Source organism: Camellia sinensis, chromosome 12 (assembly GCF_055761805.1).
Source record: "Camellia sinensis isolate YWXY chromosome 12, ASM5576180v1, whole genome shotgun sequence".
In the NCBI taxonomy this organism is placed as follows: Eukaryota; Viridiplantae; Streptophyta; class Magnoliopsida; order Ericales; family Theaceae; genus Camellia; species Camellia sinensis.
In genome coordinates, this window is record NC_138972.1 from 103063721 (window position 1) to 103091715 (window position 27995).

The 27995-nt window shown below is 36.1% G+C and overlaps 1 protein-coding gene across 1 annotated transcript; it reads right to left on the reverse strand.

Moving 5' to 3' along the window:
* Nucleotides 1-21467: 21467 nt before the first annotated feature.
* LOC114264985 (E3 ubiquitin-protein ligase UPL4) lies at nucleotides 21468-26745 on the reverse strand. The gene is made up of 5 exons (XM_082899475.1): nucleotides 26734-26745; nucleotides 24815-24973; nucleotides 24560-24721; nucleotides 22006-22126; nucleotides 21468-21720 (listed from the first exon to the last, which is right to left on the reverse strand). The coding sequence occupies exons 2-4, from the start codon at nucleotides 24908-24910 to the stop codon at nucleotides 22067-22069; spliced, it is 318 nt and encodes a 105-aa protein (XP_082755601.1). The 5' UTR covers nucleotides 24911-24973; nucleotides 26734-26745; the 3' UTR covers nucleotides 21468-21720; nucleotides 22006-22066.
* Between the last annotated feature and the right edge of the window lie 1250 nt (nucleotides 26746-27995).

The window sequence follows — 27995 nt, forward strand, 5'->3', positions numbered from 1 at the left end:
TGCACTTGATCGCACATAGGCCCAAGATAACCAATCATGTGTGCATTCTTCCCTTTCTGCTTGTGGTTAGGATAGGGATCCTTTCTTACATCGCGATTATTGGCATCTTTGAACTTCAGCTCATTTGCATCAACTTTATTCTTGAAGATACTTTTCAATGTCAAACAGTCCCTAGTAGGGTGTTTGGTGGTTCTGTGATAGACACAATAATCTGGGCTTTCTTTGTCCTTCTTGGTTGGAGTAACATCGACCGGAGGTAAAGTAAGTTCACTATCAACGACCCATTCTTTAACCAAGGCCTTAACATTCTCAAGGCTGCAAGGATACGGATTTTTGTCCTCATAACTCTTCCTTTTTCGAGAGGAAAAGGCCTCTTGTAGACGCACCCTCGGGCCTCACTGCAGTTCGGACTCAATTTTTGTCACGGTCCTGTATCTAATCTCGCAGAGTGCAATGCAAGACCGATGACCCATCAAAGAGTCCAAATCCAACAAATTTTGGAAAATAGATTTTTTTAGAAAGAAGTGCCAAACATGGACTGCTTTGCCAGATACAGAGTCGCCACCTAAATATTTATTTTGGGGGAATTTAGGAAACCCTGACTCGTTGCCTAAGGCCACGTGTCCGTCATCACCAAAGTTGCCTCGGCTCGGGAACTTGTGTATGATTGGGGAAGGTCACTTCGTGAGCACCCCCGCTCGCCCGATCAAAGATCGGCCTCTACTAACCATGATATCTTTCATTATGCGTTCTTATTCTGGTTATTAGCCTAGATTTACTACGTAATGCGCATAGCATACAAGTATAGACTGGGTCGCCTGAATTGGAACAAAACATTTCATGTTTGTTTATTTGAAAATGGTTTGATGGTGCTACCCGCAAGTAGGCTAATACGTGGATTTGCCACCCTTGGGTGGGTTTAGAAAAACATGATTTTGCCACTATCTAGTGGGCTTTAAAACTCACAATTAATGAATTGTTCCAATTCAAATAACCCAACCTTCACCCACAGGCATTCAGGCAGTTATATCATATAAGCACATAGCCTCATGGTAAGCATGCTATCATGGTAGTCACTCACACACATGCAAGGATGCTGAAGCACAAACACTTACCGCGTACTCCAAGCCAAAACAAAAGCTATGTTAGAAATCCATGCATGATCCTAACTATACAGAAATGCCTAATGCAACACATGCAAAATGCAACTAAGATAGGCTCGGCTATTCTAAAGATGGCATGTGAAATGCTACAACTAACAAGTATTCAACTCAGAATCGAAATACAAATGCAGTTAGCATGATGCGCCGAGCCCGGTGCATGCTAGACAGATGAATGAATGCAAACATGCTATCATATTGTATGCTAATTGAAACATGCCCTAATCTAACCATCATAAGCTGGTAAATAAAAGGGAGAAAGACGTGGGGTTGGAAGACATACATCACACGCACGCACACTTATTACAATTGCGCCCTCGCTCAGAGGGTCCGAATAAATAATCTATAGTCCGAATAAATAGTTAAATATTACAAAACCCTAATTAATTAACAAATTAATCTAGGAAAATAGGTAAATTAACACGCAAGCCTATGGACTGCCTCAGCTCTGTTCCGAATGATGGAAGATGCATGCTTGAGTTGCCTGGCTCGGAAATCGATTGCGATGCCCCGATTCACCTCTGTTTGCAATTGTTTTCGAGATATTGTGCAACGTTCCGAAAGGCCGCTGATTTCTGATTTACTGTAACAGAGAGCAACAAAGGGGCATGGCAAAGTATTTCACACATGTATGCATGATTACTCTTCAAGAGTGTAGTCCTCGATCCTCGTGCCACCAATCTTGAATATCGATGCATGATGGCCGAGGAGCCGAATTGCACGACTCAATATGAGATGAATGCACATGAAAACACAAGACCTACACTCCATCATGGGTCATCCGGAGTGTCGGCGACAGGGAATTGAGACACGTTCCGTCATTCGGAGTACGAAACGTCCCTCGTTTCCCGTGCTCGGGCTAACTCCTATCCCAAACTCAATGCAAATAAGATGGCATACACAATGCGACTAACATACAACCTAGCATACGCAATACTATGAAATGGCATACACAATACTCGATGTAACATGGCATACACAATGCTCTAACATACAACCTAGTATACGCAATGCTATGAAATGGCATACACAATGCATAATAGACTTACACCAACATGAGTGGACCTCAGCCACACTCACATCAGTAGCCATTAGATGAAAAAGAGACAACCGAAATGCGTGCACACATGCACGCAAACCGAGGACCGAATCTAAGACATAAAGTACCACTCTACCAAAGCATGGCAAGGATGAAGCATGGCATTCAAGCATGTAATTTTCAGCACTGAAACATAATGCTAAACGGTCCCGAAACATGGGAATATGGCACCCGATGCATGGAATAAGCTCCGAAACTCAAAACTAGTCCGATACATTGAACCACAGGTATACAAAGAAAGCATTATTTGATCATGAAGTCTAAAGACAGAGCCAAGGCAGTCCCAAAACGTGCACATTTCTAGTTTAGAGCATGGCCAAAAGATGCTAACATGATGGACTAAAATAGCATGCAATATTGGCTAGCAAGCATGGTTTACATGGCATATATATGAAGAAAATGAGAACTCATCAAACCAGCCAAAAACAGTGAACAAAACATGCCAAAATAGGCCCAAATAATCACTGAAATGCAGCCAATGCATGCAAAAAAGAGGGGCTTCTTTGGAAGGCCATTCAAGGGGTCGTTAAGCACATATAAGATAGACACTTGGCATGACCAAACCAACTCTGGAAATGAGTTATGACAGCCCTAAAACTCACAAAATTGGCCCTGAAATCAGTCAAGGAAGCATACAATAAAAGGCCCCCTCAAAAGGCCTTGAATGGAATTGTTCTACACATGCACTATAGACATAAAATATGACCAAAAGAGCCCCAGAAAGACCTAAGGCAGACCCCAAAACTCACAAAATGAGGCCTGAAACAAGACTTCGATGCATAAAAAAAAGGGTCCCTTTGGAAGGCCCAAAAGACCCCCAAACAAGACAAGGAGAGAGGGGTCACCCCCCTCTAATTTTGGCCTTTAAAAATGAATCAAAGCCACTAAAAATCCACTATATTTCAGTGGCTAAGAGGCCAAACCATGGCCAATGCAAATGCTCTAATGCATAGCCTTAATCATGAAGGGATGAAGCATGCATAGGGGGAAGATGACCCCAAACAGAAAAGTGACCTTAATAAAACTTGAAGAAGAGCTTAAAACAAGACTTTTTCCAGCTTGTAACAAATCTCGAAAATGTTCACAAGTAAGGCTAAAGTATGATGCAAAAATAGCCCTAAAAGAGAGATAAAGTATGCAAGGGTGTAGGAGGCCTCAAATAGAAAAGTGCCCTTAAACAAACATGAAGAGGAGCTCAAAATAAGACTATTTTCAGTTTACACCAAGGCTCAAAAATGCTTTCAAATGGAGCTAAGGTATAGGGAAAAATAATGCAAAAAAAGAGGAAATGAGGACTTACCCTTGAAGAGCCGACCTCCAGCAGCTTTTGGACCAAGTTGGTGAGCTTTCAACCTCTGCAAATCGCTTCCAAGGTGCTGGAATGGATGATGGAGGTGTGGTGCTAAGGGTTGTAGTATAAATGGACCAAGAAAGTTAGGGTTTTGGAGCTTGGAATAGTGGCAATGGAGGAGGGAGGTTGTGTGCCTTGGCCAAAAATGTCTAACCCTTAGATATGAAGAGGAGGGCCTCTCTTATAGAGAAGAGAGGCCAAAGCTTCTCTTGGAAGCTTCAAAGATCCTCCATACACGTGTATGGAGGATGCACCAAATGGTCCCCAGCTGGCACAGCTGGATTACACTCAGAAAAGGGCAAAAGCAATAAGCAGGCCGGCCAGTTCAAGTGGCCGGCCGGCCACTCCCCCTGGTCGGCCGACCAGGGGTCAAAAGGTTCAAGAACAATTGCTGGTCGGACTAACCAGAAAGGTGGCCTCCCAGATGAGTAGAACACAGCCTTGTGGAGAAAAACCAGAAAATGTGACCCAAGAGAGAGAAAAGCTAGCTTTTAAACAAGGTTCAAAAGGGTCAAGGTGAATTTCTGGCCGGCCTATCCATATTGGTGGCCTCCCAGATGAGTAGATCACAATGGTGGTATGAAAAGCCAGAAAATGTGGCTCAAAAATGGGAAAAACCAGCTTTCTGTCAGAAAAATCGGCTTTTGGAGAGCGAAAATGAGAAAATTGGTTTTTCAGGGGAAGAGGTGGCTAGCCACCATCCTACCACCTCCCTAACAGTGAAAATAGGGTCTCCACCAAAAATGGACCAAGACGGATGCAAAACGAAGGTTCGGGGGCCAAAACGCGCGGTTCGGGGCCCCAAAAACAGGCCGTTAGGCACCGGAAGTGGCGTATGACCACGAAGGTGGTCTCACAGGCCACAGTGTCCCTCTAAAGGGAGGAAATAAGATGTGTGCCAAAAACCAAAGTAAACGGAGGTAGTTAAGCGGTCCCGAACCGAGGCACACAGCCGACGGCTCCGAAAAACCAGAAAACGGGCTCCAAATGGGAAAAATGGCCTACGACCACGAAACGTAGCCTACGGCCACTAAGAGATCGTCTACAAGACCTCTCCCTCCCTTCAGGAAGAGAAAACAGAGAAAACAGGACCCGATTCGCAAACCGAGGCAAGGCACAAAAGAGCTCCGAAGTCCGGAGGCAAGGCTCGCAGCCAAGACTCCACAACTTCAGAACGAGCACAACATGCAGCATCACCGAGCGCTCAAATGGTGACATCTGAGTCTTAAGGTCGGTCAAAAATGGGGTGTCTACACCTCTGCTTGAGGGCGGCTCCCTCCTATAGAGGTTACCACAGCAACTTTGCTACTACGGGAGTAGCGATGGTTGTCACGAGATCTATGTAAAGGACCAGTGGTACTGAGGTTTCTAGCTGCCTCAATCAAGGCTGAAAAGGTAGGTAGATTATGGTTCACTAAGAAAATTTTGTAGTCGCATATGGCGCCCGCCACACATATGCTGACTAAGTGAGCCTCATCCATTGGCTCATGACAGTCAATAGCCTTGTCTTGGAACTGTTTAACATAGTCCAGTATATCTTCGCCTTCTTTTTGGACATCTCGCCCGAGTATGAGAGTTGTAACTTTCTCTTGGACTTGGAAGAACTTCATGTGGAACTTGTTCACCATCTCCTCCCAACTCTTGATCGAGTTGGGAGCCAAGTTCACATACCAACTATAAGCCCTTTCAATAAGTGATTTGGAGAACTCCCGAAGGCACAGAGAGTGGTCACTGCCATGGACACCAAGAGTTTCAATAAACCTCACCACATGTTCTCTGGCATTGCTTTGTTTTCCATCAAACTTAATAAACTTGGGCACTATATACCTAGTTGGGTATGGCATGGTCAATATCTCCTGAGAGTATGGGGACTTCACATCTAGGTCTAGGAGGGATGGCAGTTGTTTCTTGTTGCGCTATTGCTCGAGCATAGCTTGTACATCGGCTAAAGTAACAAAGTGAGTGGGCTGGAATGGTCTAGTCTGCTCCTAGGTAGCTGAACCAGCAACCGTACCGTTTGCCTGAGGTACCAACGGGGGCACCTGGATCAGAGCCCGAACCTCAAGGAACAGGTTAGGCACTGGGTTTGGGATTGTTACAGGCGAAGGGGATTGCACCGAAGCTGGTCGAGAAGCCATGGCCATAATAGCCTCAGTGAGAGTTTGCAAAGCTGCCAGGATCTCCCTCTGCGTATCCTGGAGTGACTGAACTGCCTCAATCACAACATTGTGGTCATGGTCCTCCGCATGTGCTGCTTTGCCATTGGAAGAGCCTTGCTATCGTGGGGGTTGCTGAACTTCATTTTCTGCCATCTTTTCCAGTGAAGTGTGTAAGCCACTGCGGGTATGGACCATCAACAAAGCAGCCTCCCCAGTAGAGTTGCCAGAAATGTAGGGGGGTTCAAGGTTAGAGAGGTGATCAGAGAGGCAAAACTATGTCAATGGTCCAATAATGGCAGACGTGGCTGAAGAATGAGTAGTAGCAACTGTCTGGGAGTTGGAGAGTGTGTAGCTGGGTGAGGGTGAAGTAAGTGGCTCAAGAAAAAGTGTATGGCAGTACCAAATTGGGCAGCATTTCTCCCAAATCCCCAAAATTCCTCTCTGAACCTTGGAAAATGGGTCATATATATAGGCTTTTTCTTAGTGCCAAGAGGATACCAATTGACCAAATAGAGAGAAGACATGTGTCCTAGGGGATCACATGGAATATTCTGCCTTGAGCCACCAGGATGAAGATGCCACGTGTCCCTTTGCATGTACTATGTAGTATCTGTTTGCCTCCTCAACTATCTTTTTGAGCCTCAGCAAATGTAGTTGTGACGGGAGTATTGGGCTCTGCTCTTGCCTTCTCAGCCTAAACCTTAGCAAGTGCACTTGCAGCGGTGAACCTTGCCACTGCACTTGCTTTCTCTGTTCTATTTGGTCAGTACATGCATTCTCAAGACCCCATCAGCCTATTATCGGCTATGTTTGTGTTCACCTCAGCGAAACATCCACCCTTAGCCACCTAACCACAAACTCCCCAACTTCCCAAGGCGAAGGCCACAGCCAAGCCTGTTATCAGCCATGCTGTGCCTTAGTACCAAGGCCAAGGGGGCTTCCTTAGTCTTGCCTGTGCGACTAAGGTAGGTCCATGACCTGGGTAAATGGAAAGGGAGTCCTTTTGTTCGGGCTACTCTGCTCCCATCTTCGCGGGGCTGCCATGGTAAACTGGTATTTCTGGGTCTGCTATCAACTCCAACTAGTAAGTCTTGGGGCTTGCTATCAACGATAGGTTAATAAACTATGGGGCCTGCTATCAGCCTTAGGCTAGTAATATCTTGGAGCCTGCTATCGACGCCAAGCATTAGCCTCTACTTGCAGAGGGAAACCTCTCTCAAAGGCTGCTATCACTTTAATAGGATATTCTCTTTGCAACTTAGTTGCTGCGGTAGTCATTTCTCGTGGCAAGTTCATATGGCATGACCTAAGATATTAGAGATGGCGGCACCGACAGAATGCCTCCGCAACTTGGGCGCAAAAAGCATTGCCTCTGCAACTTAGTTTCTTCGGTCCTTTCTTTCCCTCAGTAACTCCAGATGATCATGACACCGACATTACTTGGAATGATGGCGACACCGAAGATACTTGGAATGACGACACTGAGACAAAGTGCCTCAGCAACTTTACTGTTGCACACGTTCCCTCTGCAACTTCATCGCTGCAGGTCTTGCCTCTGCAACTTGACTTGGGCATTTTTTTTTCGCGGAGTCCATCTGGAGCCCTGGTGGGTCGGACCTGCCTCGAGCCACATGTTGGCCCACTTCCCTTAGGCTTTGGCCCATGTTCCTTTTTTATACCTAGTTGCCTCTTTGGAGTGATCTCAGTGCTTAGGTCCATACTTAGTTTGGGGTTTAATTTCTGACCCTCTACAGCTACTATGTTCTTTTCCCTTGCCACCACATCTCTCATAGGAAAAAAAAGTCAACTTTTTGGTTTTTTTTTAAAAAATGTATACAAAAATAGGGAGATAATGTGACTCAAATAAGTCAATAAATCAATAAGTTGACTTTTTTCCTAATGGCCAAAACATCTACAATCTCTGGCACTATGAATCACCATAGTCGACTATCAGAGAAAATATTTGAAAAACACCAATTCGTATTTGGAGGAAACACAGCCTGCACCACTACGATTTTACCTTCTTTTTGCTTTGGTTTTGGCCACAAACAAAAAGCACTAATTTTTTTTTGAAATCTTTGTTGCACAATGTACATCAAATGTTTATAGTAATTCCTGACTGAGTGTAGTTTTTTTTTTTTTTTTTCTTTTTTTTTTTTTTGGTGATCAGTTTGACAAACACAATTTCTCATAATTGTTATTCTTTTTGGCTAACCCATTTTTTCCCGGTGTTGTAATTCATTGAGCTCTTGAGAAGCTTGGCATGGGTGTGAAACAATTCTACCTTCGATGAGTACTTAGATTATGAGATTCTTGGTAGAATTTGTAGTGAGGTGGCATTAGTGGAAAGCACATCTCTTGGGCTGATTTATTAAAACTGTTTTAGTTGTGGAAATTGTTAATTACTGGACTAGTAGTGATATCATTCGAATAAAAATGAAGCACAAATCTAAATGCTATGCAAGAAAGAAAATATCCAAACATAGTTATCTAACAAAATTTTATAGGAAAGGGCCTAGATGTTTACCCACTATTAACATAAAGCACATATTTGGAACTTGAATTTGCTGGGGAAAATAAGAAAAAAAATAAAAAAAAAATGAGACAAAAAAAAAAAATCCACTCACAATTTTTCATAAAATGAATGTCTAATTCATTATCACAATTAAAATTTTGCTTTAGGAGTTACATTTGCCAAATAAAAAAGCCAACTACAATTTTATCTTCAAATCAAATAACAATCCATTTTTAAGCCAATTATTTATTAAAAGGAGCTTATACCAAGAATGCTGCATTTAAAAGCTTAGAGGATATTTCAGATAATTCACAAATAGAGTTCTATTAAATTTAGAAAACTACAACATATGAACAATGGTAAGGGTTACAACAGGTTACAAGGGACCCAATTTTTAAATCCTATATAGAGACAAACACAACTTTGCATACATTTGGAGGGACGAAAAAAATCACAGGTAAAAAAAAAAATTTGGAAAAAGAGGCAATTTTTTTTTTCCCCCCTACCAAAACGGGCTTTAGTCTATTTTTTTTTTTTGATCGGCAAAAAGAAGACTTTATTGATGGAAAACGTGGAAAAATTACATCAATAAAGAGGAAGTTGGAGCTATATCAAGCTCTAACCTCCTAGTTGGTGAGAGACCAACAAACAAAGCAAACAGAGCAAAATTAAACCAGAAAAACAGCAGCCCTTCCTACAGCAGCCCTTCCTAGCACCAAAATTGTTGAAGCCAACACAGCAGCAAAACAGAGCCCTCCTAGCACCAAGATAGCCATGAGCAAACAGCACACAGCAGCAACAAAACAGATCAGACACAGATCAGCTCAATCAGGAGAAAGCATAGCAAGCTGCAGATCACCCCAGTAGCACATTATCATCCTCAGCAGTCTACAGCTCGTGCACCTTTTCACCCCAGCAGAGCAGACTACAGATCACCCTCAGTAGACCAGAACTTATGCATAACATCATTTCAGCAAAGAAACATACTCAACCTACATAGCTTCAGTAAGACAGCAATTAGCTACACACAGTGGCAGACCTGATACAGGTTGTATATAACATCATGCACCGAATAATTAAACCCCTTCAAAGACGAGGAGACCCACAAAGCTACTCTAGTCTTTATTAGATCTTCCAAAGCAATCCAATCCGGTTGTACCTTATTAAATACGTAGTCATTTCTGCTTCTCCACACTGACCACATAACTGCTAACGGCAATGTTTTCCAGACTGCTAGCATCTTCTTCTTCATTTTTATACCTGGCCATGACAGAAGTAAACCCTCCACTGATCCAGGACTAACCCATTTGTAGTTTCACCAGTTCACTAGATTGGCCCACAATTTCCAAATGAAGTGGCAGTGTAGAAAAACATGATTAACAGTCTCCAGCTCAGATCTGCAGAACACACAGAGAGCAGAAACATTTGGGCTCAACACTCCAATTCTTTGCAAAAATTTCGAGCACTTAATCCTTCCTCTCCACGCTAGCCAGCTCAAGAATTGAGCTTTGGGAGGGGCTAAATTGTTCCAAATACACCTAGTGACTGTAATATCTACCCCTTGATTTGCTTCCAACCACTTCCAAACTGATGCCACAGTGAACTCCTCAGACGGATGAGCTACCCAAGAAGAAGAGTCTACCACCCCTTCTTTGAGCCTAGGCGCACTCTACAGGAGATCATTAAGTTTTTGCACTTCCTCCTATTCCCATGCTAGGAGGGGACGTCTGAAAACCAGGTTCTAATCTGAATCCGACACTCTTCTGTGGAAAAAATCAACCAACTTGCCATCCTTATCAGCTGATAATGCGAATAATCTGGGAAAAGACACACTCAGATTTTGATTGTGACACCACTTATCAGACCAAAAATACAGTCTTCTGCCATTTTCAACAACTATCCTGAAGTTTTGCAAGAAGAATTCACGCAGAGCAGTGTTCGCTTCAGCCACTGATATTATACCTTTCCATGTATGCGACAGCCACACTGAACTAATAAATAAGGGGCACCAACCGCCACCTAAACCACCATACTTACTACAAATCACTTGTTTCCACAAAGCTGCCTCCTCCTTTCCATACCTCTACCACCATTTTACTAGTAGACACTCATTAACCTGGCTTAGATTTCTCACCCCTAGCCCACCTTAGATTTACCTAGGCATATCTCCTTCCAGCTAATTAAGTGCACTTTCCTCCTGATTTCCGACCCTCCCCAAAGAAAGTTTGCTTGAATTTTGTGAAGTAATTTTGCAATGCCCACTGGCAACTTGAAGATGGATAAGAAATAAACTGGCAAGCTTGTCAAAACGGACTTGATCAAAGTTAATCTTCCAACAAAAGATAAATACCTCCTCTTCCAAGAAGCTAACTTGCTCTTAAACTTGACTATCACAGGTTTCCAAGCAGCCTTGCTTCTTGGATTTGCTCCTAATGGCAACCCCAGATAACTCATTGGCAACTTTTGACTTAGGCAATTTAATTTCTTTGCCAAGACCTGGACAATATCATCCTGCACACCTACCCCACACACCTTACTTTTGTGAAAATTTACTTTGACTCCAGACATCACCTCAAAGCACCTTAAGATTCTTTTCACGGCTACAACTTCCTCCCACTCAACTTCACAAAAAATAATGGTATCATCAACAAACTGCAAGTGTGTAATTTTCAACTCAGTTGGACCTGCAGATACTCCTCTAATCAGGCCCACTTCCTTAGCTCTTTCCATGAGAATGTTTATAGCGACCCCGGTCTTTTCCCATTTGATTATTGTATCCGGACTTAGGTTCCGTAGATTCTGTCTTTGTATAATTGTTGTTGTCATCTCTTATTTTTCTCATTTGGAGTTATAGGATGTGTTGGGCAGGTTTGTTTCAGGTTGGTTGGGTTGGAAACCAAGTGTTGCTGTCCAAATTTTTTAGACCTTCGCTCGAGCGAGGAGTTGGTCGCTCGAGCGAGCTATTGTTTTTGGTCCTTCGCTCGACCCAGGGTTTGGTCGCTCGAGCGAGAGACTGCATCTGGGCTCTAGACCTGAGAGTTATGTTTCTTGGAGGTGTATGTTTTCGTGTTCTTCGCTCGAGCGAGAATTTCGTCGCTCGAGCGAGATTCTGGGTTGCAGACCTGAAGCATCGAGTTTTTGGCTCGAGCGAGATTTTCTTCGCTCGAGCGAGGTTTCTTGTGTCTGGTCGCTCGAGCGACCAAGTCTTCGCTCGAGCGAGCCTGTCGGGTTTAAATTCGCAGCAGCGGTTTTTAAAACGTTTTTTTTACATTCTTTTGATCCTAGAACCCTAGTTCCGAGTTCTCTCTCCCTCTACTCACCTTCTCTCTTAGGTTTCATCACCCTTTTGTGTGTTTCTACCCCAGATTCTTTATTAAAAAGATAGAGTGAGTCGAGGGCTTCCATTTAATCTAAACGTTTGGTGTTTTGGAGCACTTTGGAATTTGGGTCTTCATCTCCGTCTTCTTCATTCGGGTTATTTTCTTCGAGGTAGGGATTTCCTACTCCATCATATAAGTTTTGTTCTAAGTTTTGGTATTTTGATATGTTGGGAGCACTTTGGTAATTTTGGGAAAAACCCTAGTTGTAATTAATAAATTAATTTGTATAATTAATTTAAGGAAATTGGGGAATTTGGTTAAATTCATGAAATTGAGGAATTCATTGATTAAATGGTGTAGTTGGATAATTTAAATCACTCGCCTATTGAATTGTTGATATATTTATTTCCAGTCTAGAAATAACTGTTTTGGGCTATCGGTGGAGGATAGTCGTGATTGTTGTAGACATTGCATGTGGATTAGGGATAACTGAAATTAATCACATTGGTTAAGTTATTAATTTTGACTATTGAATTAATACAGAAAATACGTGTATTGATTGAGCATTGCATTTGCATATTGTGTGGGAGGAGATAGGGGATGTACTCCACGGTTTAGGGGAAGATAGGGGATGGACCTCAAAACCGGATTTTTGTTTGGGAGGAGATAGTGGATGGACTCCATTAGCATCACTATTATGTGTGCTTATTATATTGAAGTGTTTTTACATGTTGTTGATACAGCACTAAAATGTGTATCAAACGGGAAGTATGAAGTGTTTTGATATGAGCCTGAGTCTCATTTGTTTGGTTGTTATTGGAAGTGAAGTGACTATAATATATATAATTCACTGTTGTAAGTTTGGCCAGGTTCTGAGCCATATTGATAATAATGAAAAGTGAAACTTGTCATTGGCATTAGTGTCATGAGACGGTAAAATGATATAATTGATTATCTTGGTTAACCATCTATTGAATGCTATTGCTTTATTCAATGCTTATGTTTGGTTTAGTATTTTTCTACTGGGCTGTGGCTCACCCTTTAAGGGAACATCAATTTTCAGGTTCAGGTGATAAGCTACCTCCAAGGACTTAGCTTGGAAGGATTTGGCTTTTGGATTCTGAAGACTATCTTTAGTTATTTGTTTTTATTTGATAAATAATCAAGCCTAGGGCTTTATTTGTATTTGAGTTAGAACTCATATTTTGTGTCCAAGTGTTGGCTTGGAAAGATGTAAGCCCATAGGGCATTTAATTTGATATTACATGTAATGTTTTTATTTAGTAATACTCTGATGAATGAGATAATGAATTGTTTTCTTTTAGTATTGCATGTCAATAATATATATAATGGGTTCTTATTTTTTTTTAATTTTTTTTTTCAAATCTTCCAACTAAATACAGTTTTAACGTACATCCATTTATGTGAGGTTGCGTTTTGAAATGAATTTGAGTTAACTCTTGGTTGCTGACTTGCCATGGCCCACTGACATCTAAATTAGCTGGCACATTTTAATTAGTGTGAGGCACCACCTGTCACATGTAATGTGATGCCCAGAACTAACAAATAATTTTTCTTTAAGTGATGAATAATTCTCTCGAGTCATGATAAAGATCCTCTCTAATCATCACCTCCACAACTTTCACAGACACGTGGTGGGTGGTGATTGGAGGAGCAAAAAAAAAGAAAAAGAAAATGTAACTAATGAGAGAAAAAAGGGGTCAAAAAGGATAGGGGAAAAAGGGGACATGAAACATTTTTGTAATTCTCTCCCTTGGGCGATGGGACGAGAGCATGTTTATGCATTGGATGTTTTTCGGTTTCTGGCTCGAGTATTGAAAGTCGTATCTACGGAATTGAATTCCATTCTTCAATTACATTGTTTACAGTAAAGCACTCATTGGGTATAGACTTTTAAGTTTAAATTTAAATCTAAGAGACTTAACGGAATTATGATTTTATTATTAGTTTTATTTTAATAATTTAAATTGTTTATTTTGTAAAAATTTTCATGTGTATTTATAAAAAAATATGTCGATTTGACAATTGTAACTTTTTTTTTATTTTATTGTAATTTTCTTTAAAACAATAAATGATTTATTTTTAAAAATACATAATTGTTATCTATTTTTTAAAAATAAATGTAATAAAATAAAAATATTATAATTATTAAATCAATTTAAATTTTTTTCATACGTAAATAGTCTTAAAAATTGACCTCAGATTCATAACTAGTAATGGGATTCGTTTGCCTCCAGTTTTTTTTTTTTAATTCAAATAAACTTAAAAAAAAAACTCAACTTTAGATGGACTAGATCTGCGACCAAAGGTTCAAACAATCAAAGCCCCCAAAAAATTGAAAATAAAATAAGAAAATCAAGCGAGAAGACTCGCTTGGGAAGTAGGTTGGCTTTTTAACTATTTTAGTTTGGGGTTAAAAAGTTCGTTTGGGTTGATTTTTTTACTTTTGTAAGAGAAAAAGTAAAATAATTATGATTTAAATGTGACATTTTAATTTATTGATTTTTTTAACCTATTTTGTCGTTTTGTGACTAAAAAAAAGGAAAAATTACCCACAGGTCCTATGTGAAACATGTGGACAGTATTTAATCCAGCAACTTTTTGAGTAGACCCAAAAGTCCTACTTTCTTCTCTCTCTCTCTCTCTCTTTCTCTCTCTCTCTCTCTGTGCTTTTTGTCCGACTCTTTACGTTTTCCTCTCTCTTTTTTTTTTTTTGAATTTTTCTCTTATCTTCTTTGTTATGGACGACTACCGGTGATCACATCTTTCTCCATTGATCAGGGTTCACCGAAAACCACCAACCATCGAAATCAACTCGTCACTTCACCCTTACCGATGGCGAAGATAATATATTTCCGACGGAGAAGATGAGTGGATCTACTCAGATCTGATGTAGATCTCTACTTAGATCTACATCATCTACATCAGATTTGGCTAGATCTAAACAAAAATAGTTACCGGAGTACAATCCTCTCTCTATATCCGCCTTTCTCCTTCGATCTCTCTTTTTTTTTTTTTCTCTGCTATACACTTCTGTTTTTCTGTTCTAATGGAAAAAATTTCAAATTCTAAACAAGTAGTTTTCAAGTTTTAGTTACAGGCGGTGAAAACTGTAAAATTTTGCAGTTTCAAATTTTTTTTGGTGCTGGAATGAATCATGGTTTAAAACTGTAAAATTTTACAGTTTCAAATTTTTTGGTGTTGGAATGAATCATGGTATAAAACTGTAAAATTTTGCAGTTTTATAACATTCTTTAGAACTGTAAAATTTTATAGTTTCATAACATGTTTTTCAGTTTGATTAATAAAGATAAATGCTTAATAGATTTTTGCTTTGAAACTGTAACATTTTACAGTTTTAAAACTTACTTTTCAGTTTGATCAATATTGGAGATTATTTGCTTGAACCTTATAAAAATTGAAAAATAGCATATGTTTTTCCCATTGTTGCTGTTTTTTGTCGTTTCATTTTTTTTTCTTTTAGTTTATCAATATTTAGCACGTTTTGCTTTTTTTTTTTGCTCTAATTTCTCTATTTATTCTTTTTTTTTTTCCAGCAATATTCTAAACATTCTGGTGAGTCTCCAGTGATGTTCTTAACATCCAGTGAACATTTTGAACATTTCGGCGACTTCCATAAACGTTCTTAACACTCCGGTGAACTTCCGGCGAAACTCTGGCGACTTTCTAGTGATACTCCGGCGACTTCCGGCGTTAAACATTCCGACGAGTCTCCGGCGACCGTTTGACGGAAATCCGACAGTAGTAAGATGTAACAGTGTCTGTAAATTTTTTTTTTTAAAAAAAATAAGATTTTTTGATAACAATTAAAAATGTATAGGACTAATTGGTGTAAGTATTTTATTTAAGGATTAGCTGGGTCTTGAACTTTGTACATGAGACTTACCAGTAAGTTCCCCCTAAAAAAACCACCAAACTTATTTTAGTCCATTAATAAGCGCAGGCCGACCTCTCATGTTACATAATTTTCAACTTCAATTTAAATAGTGTAAAAAATAATTTTGGCAGGCATGGTTGTTGGTTGGTGGTTGTAGTATGTTGTGGTTATGATTGTGGGTTGATAATTCCTTCTAGAGTTGGAGATAATCACTCTTGATGTATTTGTTTTTCTCTATCCATAAAATCTAACTTTGGCAAAAACAAAAAAAAAAACAAAAAAAAGAGTTAAATTTCATGTACTAATATCCACTAAATCAAATTATTCATATATTTTTTAAAAAAATTCAATTCATTTATATTTTTCTATTTTCAAAAAAAAAAATATTTTCTTTTTTTTATTTACTAAATTGACTAAAAAATAGTAAATAAAAATATCAAATAATCTCAAATAGAAAACAAAACACATTCCATTTGACATATTTATATTCAAGTTTATGTGCTATTGATGTGAGATTTAATAGGTTTGGTAAAAAATTTAGTAAATTATTTGGGATATCTAACATAATTCTTAATATATACATGACATCTATTACTGAAAGTAAAATTAAAATGTATAGCTAATCAACCATTAAATAAGTTATTTATGTCAATTTTGCGTTTTACAAGCTCGACATTAACTTTACTTGTTTATTTATTATTTATCACATCATGTTGTAATCATCGAAATATGGCTAACACTAACCTACTAGCTACGTATACGCTTCATATTGTATTAATGGGTCGTGTCGAACATTTTAATCTAATTTAGGCACACAGAGAAATATATCAACTGAGATTGGTTTAATCTTTCTCGTTAATTTAAAACAAATTAGGTATTCATAAAAAAGTATTAGAAAAATGTGTAGAGCCATACGACCCATACTACCAAAATCTACAATAAAATTATTTATTTTGTGTTCGTTTGGGAAGTGAGTTGCCTTTCTGACTTTTTGACTTTTGGCTAAAAAGTCTCGTTTGAAATAGGCTTTTTAGTTTTTTGGACTTTTGTGAGAGAAAAAATGAAATGAATATGAGTTGGATATGATATTTTGTCTTATTATGCTAAAACACTTATTTTGTCTTTTTGTAACTAAAATAACCTCCAACCCAACCCAACCCTTCTTCCCAAACGAACTCTTTACGTTTGGGTTTTTATTAAATGTGTAACATTATTATGAATAATTTGATTCTTATATTTTAAATATAGTTTTAATTTGGTTCTCCTGTCTTAATTGGAAGTTAAAATTTATATTTTAGAACACTTGTCAATTTTCTAAGTTTTCAATTTGGTTCTAAATTGGAAGTTAAAATTAATAATTTTGGAACACTTGTCAATTTTCTAAGGTGACACGTAGATAAAATTAACAAAAATTTAGATGGAATGATCAAATTAAAAGTAGATCTAAAGTTTCGGGATCAAATTGTTCTGTTTAAAACTATAAGAACTAAAATAAAATTTGAATCAAATTATATGAATGTAAAATGTAATTAATACCCCTCAAAAAATAAATCAAACGGGATAATTATAGTCTAATAAATATAGAATTAATTAAAAGCTCAACAACCACGGCAAGGAAGAGCCCATAATCAGAAGAAAATGAAACAAAATAAATTCCATAATGAGATAACTATTAAAAATAAAATAAAAAAATTCTCATAAAGAAAGACAAATAATTAATATTTACCTTTAACGAGGATTGACGCCCTAACTTTTCAATAGAAGTATACAATAGTTTGTATCAGGCACTCACAAAAATATTTAGAATTTAAAATTTATAAATTAGAAATTAAAATAATTTTTCAATCTACTGTACATCGATCAATTACTTTTTCTCTCTCCTTCGCAATCATTTGTTCTCTGACACTTATCTATTCAATTACAAAAAAATATCAAATCATTCAAAACTCTAAAACTATTTTCATAATATACAACTAAACAAATTTTCAAACTTTCTAAACTCTCCCCAAAAAATTATTTTTGAAATAATATCTCAAAAAACAAACCAAGGAAAGTTAAAGTGTTCAAAATTTGAGATTTGTAAATCAGGTTCATTATGGGTTGTTTTGAGAAGTTGGTCAAAAACTGACTTTTTAGCTTTTTTGATTTTTTTTTGAAAAAATGTATAAAAGAAATAAAGAGGTGATATGACCCAAAATAGGCTAAAAGCTAGCTTTTAGCTATCTTCTCAAAAGAGGTGTTTCTGGGTGCATCGCACGCTACCAAATTTAGATATTCACCACATATTCAAATTTTAAACACTTTTTTGAATATTTATACATAACATTTTGGGCAAATTATGCTCGTAGAGTAGTAGTTTGGTTCTTATAATTTTAATTGATTCAATTTTAACTTTCAATTTATTATTTTGTTTTAATTTAGTCAAATTGATTACAACGGTTAGTATTTTTTAATAAAAAAATAAACACATACATGGCAATTTTAAGGTCAAAATTATAAGCCTACTCAATTCAATGAGGTAATCTCAACTAATTCAGTGACAATTTTCTATGAAATACACTAACAATGTCATCAATTGAACCAAATTGCAACAAAATTTATTTTTAAGAGTGAAAATTGAGTCAATTGAAAGTGTAAAAACTAAAATGACATAAGATGCAAAATATAGAGATTACAAATCTAATTTACTCCAACATTTTTGTTGAGTCTGTGGATGTGAGAACCATCTATGTGAATTAAATTCATTTCTCTTATTAGACTGGAAACTTAACACAAAAAAAGTCTCAGTCTAAAACTTGAAGTACTCAAAGGCCAAAAAAATGTGGGGGGAAAAAGCCATTCAAGAAGGCTCAACACATAGTATGCGCATTCCTACCCTTCTTGGCAAAGAAATAGCAAAGTGACACAAGTCAAAAGTTTGAGAAAACCTTGGTGAATTTACACCGTCTTTCCAGGTGAAAGAGAAGAATTTTTCGTAATCGCTCCATCGACTTGGATCATGAACTTCTGATTTTGTCACTATCCTAAGGGACAGCTACATGGACTTAACTACCATGTGTTGAATTTATTTTGTTTTGATTGGTGAAATTCCGAAAAAGAATTGAATTTAGAAGGAAATAAATCTGACTGTAGAATTCATTAAATAGCTAAATATATTTGGACTGAATTCATTTGTAATTGTGTTTTAATATTTATATATTTCTTTTGTTTGCTGATCAAATATATATATATATATATATATTTGGACTGAATTCAGTTTCAACTTTAAGATTATTTTTTTACGTATTATTATATATTTTAAATGGCTGAATATATTTAAAATACCTATTGTTACAAATTTCATCTAACTGGATATCAAATCATTTCCTTTGTTTTTCCCGCATTTCTTGTTCTATCGAATTTTGTTAGGAAATTTCCCCTCAGTTGTCCAAGTAAATTTGATATTAATTAATGTTATCCGTATTTTTCAAGAATAATTGTGTTTTGAGATCTAAATTGGCCAAAAGCTTTGCAATATTAGAGGGCGCAATTAGAGATTCAACCTAACCTTCTGATTGCAATTTTCATTAGGAAATGACTCAAGCCTCTCAAAAAAATGGGGGGGAATACACAAATAAAAAAGATCACACAACAAAACAAAACATAAAAATTAAAGAATTTAAAAAAAAAAAAAAAAAAAAAAAAAAAAAGAGGAGAAAACAAGCTTCGAGTCTGTTTAGTATTACTTTTTCAATTTCCTATGAATACAAAAAACTTGTTTCGAGAAAGGTTTCAAAAAATTGCTTAAAGATTTTTTTTTTTTGTTTTTTTTGTGAATACAACGTACTCTTTAGAAAACATTAAAAGGTTGTTTTTGAAGTTTTAGAAACTGCTTTCAAACAAAAATGAAAATTATTCCCCTTTATATATATATGTATTTAATTTTATTTTTAAAAACATGAGCGAACACAAAAATACAAAAAATGATACCAAACAGGCCCTTCGTGACTCACAGGCTCTAATTTAGGTAGAGAGATAGCAATTGACACTGCTTTCATATTTTTTCGCTTGCCCAACTTGCATGCTACTGTAATTTTCATGGATTACATGTTCATGTCGGGTTGGTAAATAAATGAAAGTCTTTCATATGCAAATTCAGACCTATTTTTATCTTTACAACCCATATTCAATTTTTAATCCCTTATCAAACGTTACTAGTCAACAGTCACAAAACCCCATCAAATGGATAATAGAAAAATAAAATAAAATAAACTTGATAGCTTGATGCATATAAATAGTCCCCCTCCCTGCATTAATTATCTATAGTTTTGTTTACTCTTTGCATGCATGCCCAACAAGATGAAACCTCTGAGCATTGTTTTAGTCATTCTAGCAGTACTAGCTCTTCTTTCGAGCATCAAACAACATGAAGCTAGTAGAGTCCTACATGAAGAAGAAAAAATGTGGATGAAAAAAGAAAATCTTCACTTACAGTCTCTGCGAACAGGTCCCGTAAGCCCTCCACGAAAAAATCCTCCCATCATACCTGGGCTGCCTCCCAGTAGCACTAAAGCCAGTACTATTAGCCAGAGAGGCTATGCAAGTCATGCTATGCCTCCTCCACCACCTCACAACTGATGGTTCCATTTGGTGAGGCCAAAAATTAATCTTAAATAAAGTTGTCTTGCAGTGATTAAAAATTTTACTTTAAAAGTTGGAAACACCAAATTGTAGTAGTGAGTAAAATAAGACATGTTCAATTCATATTGTAATAATTTTAAACTCATTATTTATATATGTTGTTATAGGTGTGTATTATATATTTGCTTGTTCTCTACAATAAGGGAAGCTTAAGAGAATGATTAGTTTATGTATTTTGATACTCCTTATAATGGAAGAATAAAAGAGCCAAGTGATTTCTACCTCTTTAATTCTTGTCATGTTCTTATTGTTATTGTAGCTCTTTTGTGTACGGGCATTTTGCAAAAGCAAACTACTGACTAAAATAGAGAAAGGCAAGAATAAACAACATATATTATTCTTACAGAAAAAAGTTATACAAACTAATAAATTTTATAAATTTTTCTTCCTAATTGATGTGGCAAACAATGATGAAACTTTTAAATTCGAAATAGGATGTTGCATTGTAATTACATAATAGGTTTCACGTCAATAAGTAAGAATTTATTAAATTTGTTAGTTGTATTGCATTAATCTATTCTTAATTTCTTGTTAGATGGCTTGTTCCTTATATACTGTTGTGAATTACCAAAAAAAGAAAAAAAGAAAAGGAAAACAAGGGTAAATTATGTGTCAGTCATCTATATGATAGATTTAAATACTTACAAGTCATGTACACTTTTTTACACTACAAAAAAATTGCTTTTTTGCGACGGTAAAATGCCGTCGCAAATACTCAAAACGCCGTCTCAAAAAGTTTTTTGCGACGGTAACGGGCCTTTTGCGACGGTAAGTGGGGGGTCGCAACAAAGGGGGTTGCAAAAGGGTTTTAGCGACGGTATAACGCCGTCGCCTTTTTTTTGTGACGGCAAAAATGCCTTTTTGCGACGGAAAAATGCTGTCGGCATTAACATGTGAAAATCTGAATTTTTTTGAGATGGCATTGTCTTGCCGTCGCTAAAAGAGTTATTTGCGACGGCACAAATACCGTCGCTAAAAGGTTATTTGAGACAGCACCTGATGCCATCGCTAAAGCACTATTGGCGACGGCAAATAATACCGTCGCTAAAAGTCTTCCTTTTCAACCAATTTCCCTGTCTTTTGCGACAACATTGCTGCCGTCGCAGAAAACCCTGGTTCTATTTTTCTTTTTGAGACAGTGTGTGTGCTGCCGTCTCAAAAAAAAAAAAAAAAAACAAAAAAACCTGTAATAAGATTATTAAAAATATGAAAATAACCTGTATTAAATGAAAAATAACTAAAAAAAAACCGATAATTACATAATAATATAAAAAGTCCAGTATATGAATAAAAATTCATCCATAATTAAAATATTCTTTCATTCACAACAATACATCAGCAAAATTATCCCACTACATAATGTTGCATAATACATACATAATGTTGTTCACAAATCTAAATAACGTAAATAAAAAACAAAAATTTTCTTCATGATTCTTCCGTGGGTTACAAAAACAAAAGTTAGTCATAATCTTTACATGCCTGCGACAAGAAGCAAACTGCTACTCCGGAAATATCTGAAAATAACAAAATAAAAATAATTAATGACAATATAATTGTGTTAATATTTTAATTACAGAAAAACATAAAAAATTAACTACTATATAATTACAAAGATAGTTTAGTAAATAATTTTGGCTAGACAGAAATCCGGCCCTAACTCCCAAACCGAAGACCCGATTGGAGTCCCATCTTCTCCCAATTTACCCTTCTACAGCTCTCTCAATTTTTTTGTCTCACTTCATATTGTTTTAACTATTTAGAAGAGGAAAGTTATGGAATTATGTTCTGCTTTGTTTTACCTTTTGGACAATTGTTGTTTATAGAAAAGGCCAATTCTTGCTGAAGTTCATGTAAAAAGACTTAACTTGATGTACAATTCAACCAAAGTTGATGCAAGTGTATGGAGTCAGCTACGCACAACTATCACATTGAATTTTTTGACATAAAATGAGGTGATAGCAAAAGTTCATTCATGAATATAGATGAAAGTGAAATACTGCAATAGTGACCTCAAAGTAGATGAAAGTGAAAGTGAAATACTGCAATAGTTAAAAAGATTCCCAACTTGCAGTCAAATGTGTGGCTTACATGGGCAATAATAAGACACCAAATACACAGCAATAAGCACATCCTGACGAAATGCATAATTTATGTCAATGTCAAAGGTTGGTTACAGTTTTTGTTTTTTTGTTATTTTTTTTCGTCTTGGCAGAAAAGGCTGGTTATAAGTGAAGCAGCTATACGATCAAAATATGCCAAAAGCCAGCTTTATAGTATATTCTGGACTTAAAACCTGTGCATCTTTTTGTTTCTTTTAGTATCATACGTATAAAAAATTATGTAAACTCAAACTTTATAATGAAACAAAAAGCTTTAAAGGTCATAATGAAGCTTCTTTGCTTCTAATGTATCGTTATTTTTTAGCCTTTTGATGCAAACATACAAATCTCGGGTAAAAAAAAATACTCAAGAAGGGTATTGCTGGGAGTACTGTGTCAAACCGAAGTGTATGCTATATATGACTAACATGAGTACTAACACGTGTAGTTGGACATTCATTGAGCAAGCATGTCTAGTAACTCAGGTTTACCATATAACTATGTATAAAACTCCCTTATTATGCATGAAATTCTATTTGTCACATTATAAAAACTGTTTTCACTTTAGAAAATAAAAGAGGAATACCAAAAATATGAACATTTTGCAGTGTCTTTGTGTGGACATGCAAATTAGTAACATAACCCACACAGGAGTCCATTTAATATAGCTTCTATGATATTATCCTTGTTACGAAAAAAAGTTGTCTCTAGATTCTATTTATTTACTTATAAAAGAAAATATTCTTGAAAATTAATTGCACCATCAAAGGTTGCACCCCAAGCAATAAAGGGTTATGACTTGAAGAGCAATTGAGATTCTATTTTTTAAATTCTAAAGTAGGTTCCCAGAAAAACTGATGGGCATATAGAATTAAAAACTATGAAACACGAATACTTCTAGAAGGGAGTTATATTTGTATTGAATACCAATACTCCTCAAATATTCACAATTACTTATCCAATATTTCATAATCCTATCCACAGTTATTTTTTTTTTTTAATTTTAAGAAGTACTGGATACTATTCAGATATTCTAGGTCATGTATTTGAACTATTATCAAATTCATAAGAAGTATAATTGTTGGGATAAATAATATAAAAAAAAAAAGTTTTTGGTTACTTTGCTTACTTCTTAGAAAAGAAGAAAATAGTGCGGTTAAAATAGTACCTTACATTTTAAAAATTTATCAAATTGATTAATCCTTACTGTGTCATATGTGTGTCCCATATCTATATTCATACTTTATAGAAAGTAAGAATATATAAACAAAAATATAACAATGCTTAAATCGGATATCATCAACTAAACAAGCAAGTAAACTTGCATACCACACTTTCCTATATCATACTTTTAGTGTGAAAGGGGAAAGCACATCGACAATATTAACAATACAGGAGTAACATTTAAATGAAATTTAAGTAGGACCCACTCAAAATTATGCATTGATGATTACTTATTCAAATTATTGCAATTTAAACAGGCTAGTTCCAAAAAAAATGGTTTCTCACGAATCACGATTCTTTGTGTTTATATATAATACGATACTAAAATTTATATATATAAAAAAATATATATAGTTTTTACAAGCACAAATCTTATTTTTTAGGTTTTGTCGTATCATCATACTCGTATTCGTATCATACACAAGTTATATTGTCCAAATTCTAATCTCTAATGTAGGATTTGTGGTTCAACTATGGTGGTAGACTAGTGCAATTTCAGAAAGAGAAATTTCAATTGGAGTCGAACAGGACGCATAGCAAGTCAAAATGAAAATGCTGGTCCAAGTTATATTTTCAGAAAGGGGTAGAGTTCAATCAGAGTTTAAACAGAATGCATAAGACTTCAATTGGAGTAAACAGGACTCATAGCAAGTCAAAATGGATTTGATGGTCCAAGTTATATTTTCAGAAAGAGGTAGAGTTCAGTTAGAGTTTAAACAGAATGCATAATGCCTCCACAAGTATTTGCCATTGTCAAACTTGCCGACTTCAAGCCAGCAAACTAAACCAACTATGATTACACTTGTTTGATCCCATTATAGAAACAATTGTTCCATTTACACCTTACGTCCATAAGCACTATTGTGATACTTAATAATATCGTATGTTTCACATGTTCAAGTAGAATGTTGAGGATTCAAAGAAATAATAGTTTATATCTATTTCCTTCCAATAATGATATTTATCAACATGAGAAAAGAAATAGCTGCAGATTAATGAAATTGTGTTGCTATAGGAGCAAGAAGAGTACCTGATTGCAATGTCCATCAACCATATTAGGAGAAGGCATTTTATGAGAAAGATCATAAATAGACAAGATATCCTTCAATATGCTGCTTATATTAAGCTCAAAAAGAGTCCTGACAGCTACAATTGAACCAGAAGCAAGTGTGACAAGTAGCCCAATCAAACCCTGTAAACCAATATGGAAAAAGTTTGAATAAATAGACATGGTAGGATATTGAGGACAACCATCACACAAAACATGAATAAAGAGACTGCATACGGTGTAAACTGGTTGGCACAAGATGGTTCGACAATTCAAGTCTATCAGATGTGTAGCTTGATGAATCAGTCCATGTTTACAAAGTTCGTCCAACATATCAGACGTGTGGCGTGCTCCTTCTGCTATCTTTATCAAGCAAGTGGCTACATTTTCAACAAGCTGAGAATGACATGGAAAAACAAGAAAATGTTAAAAAAATCATAAGATCAAATATTCCAGTGACAAGATAACCCGCACACACAAAAACATGATACAAACCTACCGATCCTCATACTGAAGCAGTTTACACAATATTGGAACTGCCTCCATTAAAGGTGCAGGACATTCAGAAGGAAGTTTCTTACACAAATTGACTACAGTAGAAAGTGCAAAAATTGAAAAGGAAGACACAACTAGCTTCACAGGTATCGAAATCCATGTGACCCAAAAATTGCTTTAACTATGAAATTTTCATCACTAATTAAATAAAAATTGAACTGTGTCAATTGCGATTTGAAGAAAAGAATGTCAATACTACTGACTTTATTTTATTACTGGGGTACTTAAGCAGTATTATAAAAAAAACTAGTCAACAACATAGCCATATATATATATATATATATATATGTAGAGAGAGAGAAAGGGGAACATAGAATAAAGTCTAAGTCCTCATCTCTTGCATTGTAACAATTTTTGTTCTCTATCGTTCCATTACTTGTTCTCAAGGACAAGAATTAAACACACAAAACAAAACAAAACAAAAAAAAACTCGAGTCAAAAGTGGCAAGTTGACTCCTTTCTAGGTGCTATTCAGCACTGTCAATGGCATTTACACACAGCCAATATTAGTATCATTCGACAAATCACTTTAGCCATATGCTCTAGTGATGATTCAATTTTAATTAGTGCAAAGAATTATTGTACCAAGACCACCAGCAACATAAACGTAGATTATTCTGTCAATCTGACACGTTGATCAGAAATGGAACTTTATGCTTCAGTTCTTTCTGTCTTTCTTTTTTTTTTTTTTTGATAATTAAAGAGTAACCATTTTATTAGAAAAAGAGCATCAAGATGATGCTACAAACACAGCCACAACCAGCCCCACTCCAACCTACATTTAGACATGTAAAGAATCAATAAAATCCACAAAAGAAAATAAGTCCAGAACCACACTTCCTAAGACCCAACTATACAAAACCACCAGAAAAAAATCAATAGTATTGACAGAATCCTATTTCACAAAAAATACTTTCTTGGAATAGCGAAATTCTAGCATTCCAACCAAGAATCAGTCGTGATTTATTCAGGTATTGTCATTGAAGGTTTTTCAATATTAAAATTCGAATAAATTTCACTCTCTTGCTACCAATCACCACAAAAAACAGTTGAAGCATTATGGTCTCTACTACTTCCTCTTAATTGCATTGATTATTTGATTATATCTAACTATCTATCTAACTATCTAACTATTATATAAACCCAATGCCATACTTAGTGTAGATGTCAAAAATCAAACAACACAAAAAAGAAATAAAAAATTTTAAAAAAAATAATTGAATGCATCACAAGATCCATAAACAAAAAAATAAGCAAACGACAATAACATCAACATCTGGAAGGTGAAAAAAGGAAACCAAAATGTGAAGAAAATCATGGAAATTAATAAAGCATTTGAGTGACATTCAGACACAGAACACATGCATTGCAATCAACATCAGAAAACAGAGACGGAAACAGAAAATCAAGAGAGGAAAAGAAAGAAGACCTGTAACGGGAATGGAAACAGAAAATCAAGAGAGGAAAAGAAAGAAGACCTGGTCACCTCTAGGCACAGTTTCAAACCAATGACACCCCCAAACAACAATGGAGAAAAAAATATATTCAAAAAAATGAGAGGGCTTTGGATGTAATTAGAGAGAGAGAGAGGGGGGGCATACAGTCGTCACTCGCCGTCGTCACTCGCTGCTCCCTCGCTGCTAGCCGTCGTCGATCACCGTCGTCCGTCACCGTCGCTGAATTTTGGCTCAAGGGCTTTGGGGATTTTGTTCCAAATGGTTTTGGGGATTTTGGTTTTAAAGTTTTTAGGGATTTTGGGTTGGTTCAAAAAGGTTTGGGGATTTTGGGGAAACAGATGACCGCGAATAGGCTAAAATGAGCGGGATAGAAAAATTTTCATTAGCGACGGGGTCACCACCGTCGCAAAAAACCATTTTTTGAGACGGTTTGAAAATGCCGTCGCAAAAAACTATTTTTTGAGACGGCCTGAAAATGCCGTCGCAAAAGACCATTTTTTGCGACGGTACCTATACCGTCGCAAAAAGTTCCGTGTTATTTGGGCTCTTTTCTTGTAGTGTTAGTTCCAATAAGTCTTAAAATGCTTATTTTGCTTCAAAATTTTTGGAGATATTATTAGGTGAAAAAAGAAATAGAACTTACAAATAAATAAGTTTGATTAGTAGCATCGGTACATAAGTCTCTCAAATAACAATGCTTATATGCATGCATGCATTTTCATTTTCAATAGAAACGTCTCACCAACCAAAATTTTGATGTTAAAAAGGAGATTGCCCAAGTTAATGGATTAGGATTTTTTTTTTCTTTTCCAATTCATAAGAGATAAATTATTATATACATAATGAGAATTGCATCAAATTATGTATTCAAATATAAAAAAGATCAACAAATAATTACAAATATATAAATGATATAAGTAAACCTCGAAAAATAGAAGGTACAAGAATTCACATGGAGCGTAATTTAATATCAGTGCACAAGCAAGGATTAAAGTGGACACTTGACAACTAGATTGATTTAACACTACAAGAAATTACACATTTCCCGATCACTTTTACCGATTAAAAAAATTTTGGTAGCAAAAAATGATATTTGGCGACCAAAAAAAAAATTTCATAGCTAAAAGTTGATACTATTACCGACTAAAGTAATTTTGTTACAAAAAAGTGTGTTTTTGCGACCAAATGAAAACATTAGTCACCAAAAATATAGGCGGGAGGTGAAAATCTAGACAGGAACAGTAAAAACTTTTAGCGACAAACAATTTAGTAGCAGATATCAAAACGACGTCATTTTGATAACTGTGACGATCAGGTCTCTTTTTCCCTTCCTTTCCTTCTCCATTCCATTCCCTTGCTTCGTTGGATTAAAACGTTTGAAAACTATTTCTTATGAATAGGTTTTT

Coding starts and splice junctions, on each gene's coding strand:
- LOC114264985 (XM_082899475.1), bottom strand. CDS start 24,910: ATGTTGGACGAACTTTGTAAACATGGACTGATTCATCAAGCTACACAT. Junction 24,722..24,814: donor TGTGCCAACCAGTTTACACC/GTATGCAGTCTC, acceptor ATTGGTTTACAG/GGTTTGATTGGGCTACTTGT. Junction 22,127..24,559: donor TTGATGGACATTGCAATCAG/GTACTCTTCTTG, acceptor TCAATGTGATAG/TTGTGCGTAGCTGACTCCAT.